Source organism: Rutidosis leptorrhynchoides, chromosome 2 (genome assembly GCF_046630445.1).
Source record: "Rutidosis leptorrhynchoides isolate AG116_Rl617_1_P2 chromosome 2, CSIRO_AGI_Rlap_v1, whole genome shotgun sequence".
Classification (NCBI taxonomy): domain Eukaryota; kingdom Viridiplantae; phylum Streptophyta; class Magnoliopsida; order Asterales; family Asteraceae; genus Rutidosis; species Rutidosis leptorrhynchoides.
The window spans coordinates 393,152,017-393,158,049 of NC_092334.1; the positions used below are offsets into that span (position 1 = coordinate 393,152,017).

General features: G+C 36.5%; 1 protein-coding gene across 1 annotated transcript; it reads left to right on the forward strand.

The window, feature by feature from the left end:
• Positions 1 to 2,140: 2,140 nt before the first annotated feature.
• LOC139892166 (protein PLASTID MOVEMENT IMPAIRED 2) lies at positions 2,141 to 5,457 on the forward strand. Its single transcript, XM_071875204.1, has 3 exons — positions 2,141 to 2,267; positions 3,492 to 3,561; positions 3,703 to 5,457. Exons 2-3 carry the CDS (start codon positions 3,547 to 3,549, stop codon positions 5,326 to 5,328), a joined length of 1,641 nt encoding a protein of 546 aa, XP_071731305.1. The 5' UTR covers positions 2,141 to 2,267; positions 3,492 to 3,546; the 3' UTR covers positions 5,329 to 5,457.
• The last annotated feature ends 576 nt before the right edge of the window (positions 5,458 to 6,033 follow it).

Sequence of the window (6,033 nt, forward strand, 5' to 3'; positions counted from 1 at the left end):
GCGCCGCTCCGGGCCCCGGCTGTCCAAAAACGCACATTTTCGTTTAATTCTAACTATGCTACGCACCCCCGATCAACATTAAACTTGGCTAACATGCTTATATATGATTAAAAACCTCAGAAAAATAGTTCAAGACCCGACCCGAACATGTTGACATTTCGTTGACTTTGACTTGACCAAAGTTGACTTTTGACCAAACTTAACCAATACTTGTCTAAACCGTTCTAATCTTCTTGTATACTTGATTCTTGCATGAAACTTGACAACTTGATTCACATGCTATATAATCGAGTCGTAATGAGCCATATGACTAATTGAACAACTTTGACCAACCGTGTTTACCGTTATTGATACAACCTACTTGTTTAGGTCAATACTAGCACTCGTTCTTGCACACGTTACTTTGTGAAGTACTTTATTTACTCGTGCACTCAAGGTGAGATCATAGTCTCACCTTTTCAACAACTTTTATACTTTTAAATCGTGAGCTGAGAAACAAATACATTGTACACATTTTGTACTACTTACTTTTATACTTTGAACACAAGTACGAAAACAAACATTTCACGTGCGAGTTAGAACAAAAAGCCTCAATTCGATTATCATTAGTTACACTTGCAGGGTGTAAGCGAGAACTTATGTTGTATGGCCATATGGGTTTGACAAACCCTCATTCGTACGGTTCGCTACCGTTATGCGGATGAAATATATTTTCGTGATTTAGTGTAGGTTCTAACACTGTGTGATGAGGTAACGTTGGTTAAGCCTTGATAATTGAGTGCTCGCGAATAACAACACTTTTGGACTACAAGTGAATTGGATAATCAACGTTATGGAAATACTAAATCTTGTGGTTCAAAAACAACGTTTATTACTACACCTATGATTTCACCAACGTTTTCGTTGACAGTTTTCTATATGTTTTCTCAGGTCCTTGAACGCTATGTGATACATGCTTCCGCTCACTATTTTGATACTTGCTTGGATATCGAGTATACATGCATACATGGAGCGTCTTTTGACTTACTTTTAAAATTTTGTCGGATAGGTTTCATTTGTACGTTAAACGTTGTAATGTAACTAGTCGTTGAACTACTTTTGTAAACTTGAAACACTTTTACATTTGAAATAAATGCGACATATTTTGGTCAAACGTCATTTTAAAGACTTATGACCACGTAACGGGACCTAAGTAGACGGCGCCATCAATAACGATTTTGTCGGGTCGCTACATCGAGTCACCCTCAACTGTGGTGGTGTATATAGTGTTGGTTTGTGCTTTAGAAGCGAAAAAAGAAGATGCCATTGATAATTTTTAGTTTGGAATGGGTAGCAAAAGAGTTGCAGAGGTTGGTGGGGAAGAAGATAATGTTTTGTTTTATATTTTACTTTTAGACCTTCAACTAGTATTTATATTTGTCACTTTTAACCCTTAAATTTATAGTATATCAATTAACTCTATCAAGAATATTTGAATAATAATACTAACTCCGGTGTCAGTTCGTCGTAAAGACAAAATAATCAAGTACTGTATTTGGAATTTATTTTGTCAAAAACTCGTACATTAGTTTGATATGTAATTTTTTTTGTATCTTTGAAAAAAATTAGATTTTCATTTTGTGAGTTAGAAACATATTTATGTTATGTAATACTGTATAACCTTTATTTATGTTTTAATCTTATTATACTACTCATTCTGTCCCATATCTATGGTTCATTATTCTTTTTTAGATGTTCCAAATTAAAAAAAATAATGTGATAAAGTTCTTTTTTGGCCTTACTGTTGTATATGTAAGATAAAATGGTAGGAAAAAATTAAAAGGTAAGACTGAAAAGTTAACAAAAATGTACATTTGTCAGGTATTTTTTTTTTTTTTTAAACTGTGTGTATTTTGTCTGGAAACAATAGATTTTGGAACGGATGGAGTAATAAACTAAGCCACCTACAAACGTAAATTCAGGCTTCGCCTCTTGCAAAGATGAATACTTTCGTGGTAAGATGTAGAATTTCTTTTTCACTTTATGGTAAATGGTAAAAGGGTTAAAGTATTGTGGTTACTACTTACTCTCAAGGTTAGCGGTCCCAAAAATAGCACAAGAAATAAAAAGGTGTCGTTACAAACAACACACACAAGTCATCATTTATTCTCCCTCATTCTCAACTTAATTACCATTTCAACCATTCCACATCTTTAGTAAACCATCCTTCATTATCATCCCCAGATTCCTAGTACTCTAAACAACAAACTTCAACACATTTCATCCAGGTATGCAGATATTAAACCATCTTATCTTTGTTTCTAAATTTTTCTTTCTTTATGGGGTGCATCAAAGATTGTACCTTTTGCTTAGCACTTAGCAGTAGTACCAGCTGCTGTTATGTTGTACTTTTTAACAGATAATACAAATAGTGTTGTGAATAGTCAAACATTACTGTTCAGATTACAATCCCAGAAAAGGGTTCTTGATTCTATGTTGTGGTTAATAGTCCAAACTTGACAAAGTCTTTCTTGGTTAAGTATTTCTAATTGCTATCCTAATATCAAAAACAGAATTGTCAAAATGTTGACTTGTTAGGACAGTAAAGCAACCCACAATCACAGCAGTTATGTGTGACTTTCAGGTTATATAGACATACTTTTACATTATCCAATAGATTTTTCTCCTAATTATCTTGAATAAAAAATACTTTATAAGACTTTTGAAAGTCAAACATTGACTTTATGGGACAGGATACCAAACCATAGTCATAGTTAAAACAGATATATGAGGAATTTTCGTACCTTTTCACATACTATTGGTTGATGTATTGATATCCTCCCTAGCAGCATAACTTGGTGGCTAGGGATGGGTTGAAAACGGTTGCGGGATATAACCCAAGTATGCTACGTAAATTTGTGTAAAAATATTCGTCTCACTGGATAGCATGATCAAGGAAAACCTTATATGTTTAACCGTTTCATTTGGGTTCTAGACTTCTAGTTCTGTTATTATATGTAGTTCCAATTTAACACTTTGCTCTCACATTGGCACAGTGATCAATTTTTTAGGTTCTCTTTAATTCGATACTCACAAAACCAATCCACTTGACCCTAAGTTTTGCAATGAAATACTTATAAGGACCGGTTCCGAAAATTTAAGGACTTAGAACGAGATGAAAAAAGGGGCCTCAGGCCCTAACAAATAATATGAACTATTTAAGAAAATGCCCTTTCGGTCTTGCTATAATGTTGGTGGACTTTGATTTCTTTTTTTCTTGGGCTTTTGATTGTTGTTTTTGGGCCTATTGTGTTTTGACTTTGTTGTTTCGATTGCGTTTCCCTAGTCCCAATGCTTCTCAAATCTCTGATTATGTGTGTATATATATAAAAAAATTGGGTCCTTGAAAATCCCGGGTCATGAGCCGTCGATCACTTTATTCCCCCTCCGGGCCTCCGTTGTTCCCTATTGTAATCACCTAAAACTAATGTACATGGTTCATATTCTTGAAGCCCAGAGAAGAATAATACAAAGGAGACAGGCAACTGTTTACTTGAAAGAACCCTAATGGAATCTTCAGAGGTACTTAGCTATTAGCTTTTCATTGCTAGAATCTCAATAATTTTCCAACAAAAAATGTAAAAGAAAATACTATAATTTAGTTTCTTTTGTGAGTGGATATATAATGTTTTGGCTCCTAATCATGTTTCGAATTCCTAAAAGGTGTCTTTAACTTCAAGAAAAGATGATAATCCATATTTAAAGAGTAGACAGATTGCATACTCGACAAAATCCCGAGCTGAAACCGAGCTTTCCGATGCTCGGAAAACTGTGAAAAATCTGGCTCTAAAGATTGAAGAAGCAAACTCAAGGGCCAAGGTAATGAAGCAGCATAAACCTGAAGATTCACGGTATGCACAAGTTGAGAAAGAAATCGAAAACATAAAACAAGAATTGGGCAAACTAAAGCTAGATATGGCACGTGTTACGAAGGAAAAAAGACACGCAGAGAACAAATTCAAAGCCTCGGTTTCTAAAAAATCTACACTTTCGAGCGCTGTGGAAAGAATCAAGAAAGAGATAGAGGAACTCGATGAAGAGCATGTTCTTGTTGAATTAGCACGAATCGAAGCGGTTAAAGAACGTGAAGCTATCGAAGCTCAAAACAAGGAAGAGGCTAATCGGTACCAAACCAAGTTGGAAGAAGTCAGAAAGAAAGTCAACGAAATCGACCAACGTAACGAACTCAAACGAGAGCTCCAGTTAACACTTCATAATGTGAATTTATCAGAGAACGAGCTCACGCGGGCTAAGGAAACGAATAAGACTCCGAATTATTTATCGACGCACCAAACGATCACAGATGAACTACAAGCAGCAAAAACGCAACTTGCAGACATTAATCGGGAAGGCTTTACTTTCATGGCGTCAATGGATGTAATTAGAAACGAGCTCGAACAAGTTCGAGAACAAACAGCCAGGTTAGAAAAAACAGAAGCCAAACGAGACTTAACGGTTCAAACCCTAAATTCGCAAATACTAGAAGCAAAAGCAAAACTCGAATCTGTTACCGCCACTACAGATAAAGCTAACTCGATTGCATCGAATTTAACACTAACGGTTGAACAATTACGAGCAGAAGCGGAAACAGCAAAGAAAGAAAAGGACCTTGTCCGCGAAGAAATAGATAACATAAAGGTCGAAATTCCTAAAACCGAGTCCGAAATAGAATTATCAGAGGAAAGATTTGAAGCTGCAATGGAGGAGCTTAAAACCGTCAAGTCTTCCGAATTTACCGCTTTAGAGAAACTGAAAAATATGATTGATTCGACGGTACGAGCTCGGGAGTTGACTAGTTCGAGCAAGTCAACGATCACGATCACGAAATTTGAGTACGAGTATTTAACGGGAAAGGCAGGTGGTGCAGAAGAAATTGCTGATAGAAAAGTTGCTGCGGCTCAGGCTTGGGTTGAAGCATTAAAAGCGAACGAAAAGGAGATTTTGATGAAAGTCGAAATGGCTGAAAACGAAATACGAGAGCTTAGGGTAGGGGTGGATGTAGAGGAACAATGGTACGGTACGGATTTAAGTACAAGTAGAAGGAGGACCGTTGATGGAGAGTTAAATATATGGGGTCAAAAAGAGGTACGAGTTTTGGCGTCGCCCAGGAGATCGATGTATAAAATTGCGAGTATGACACCTGGCAAGCGAACGAGGTCGCAAAAGTTGTTATCTCCTGCGACTCGGCAAGCGATTAGATCGGCTTCTTTCACGAAGAAAAGGGAAAAGGCGACGAGTAATCTAGGGAAGTTGCTGGACAAAAAGGATGATGTAATGGGTGGTGACTAAATTGTTGGGTTGGTAAATAAAAATTTGATTCATTGTTTATGTTGAATAAGGAGTTCTTTTTTTGTTAGTAGTACATAAACGATCTTCATTGTTTGTGTTGAATGAGGAGTTCAACTATAATCATATGTTAACAAGTAAGATTAGAACAGGTGGAAAGATGAATGGATAACCTGAAAAAGCTCTAATACTGTCTATATAACCTTTACATATGTAATAAGCAAATGTGTTGCACAGAAAATAAATTAAATGAGTAAACAGATAAATAAATTAGTAACATAAAACACCAATGGCACACACTCGGAAGAAATTTAGCAGCTACATTATTGTTGTGATGTCAGGGTTTGCACCTGTGTTGAGGAATACGAAAATAATAACAATTGATATAAAAAATCTTCATCGGAAACAGAACGGATTTAATCCTAGTTTGAGAACAACGACGATCATGTTCTTCTAACATATTGTGTAAATCTTCATCGGTTGTGATTGTAATTAAGGAATCAGGGTCTTCATTTGGGAACTGATATTTGAGTGTGAATGAGGCAATAGGCGGTTGTTGAATAACGTCCGGGAGAGGTGGTGGACTGGTGAGTGGGAGAAGTGATGGTCACGGCGGTGGTACGACGGCCAACGGAGACGATGCGGGTTTCGCCGCCGGAGTAACAGAGGAATTTGTATTGGGAAGGAGACCTGGGAGCAGTCTTTAAT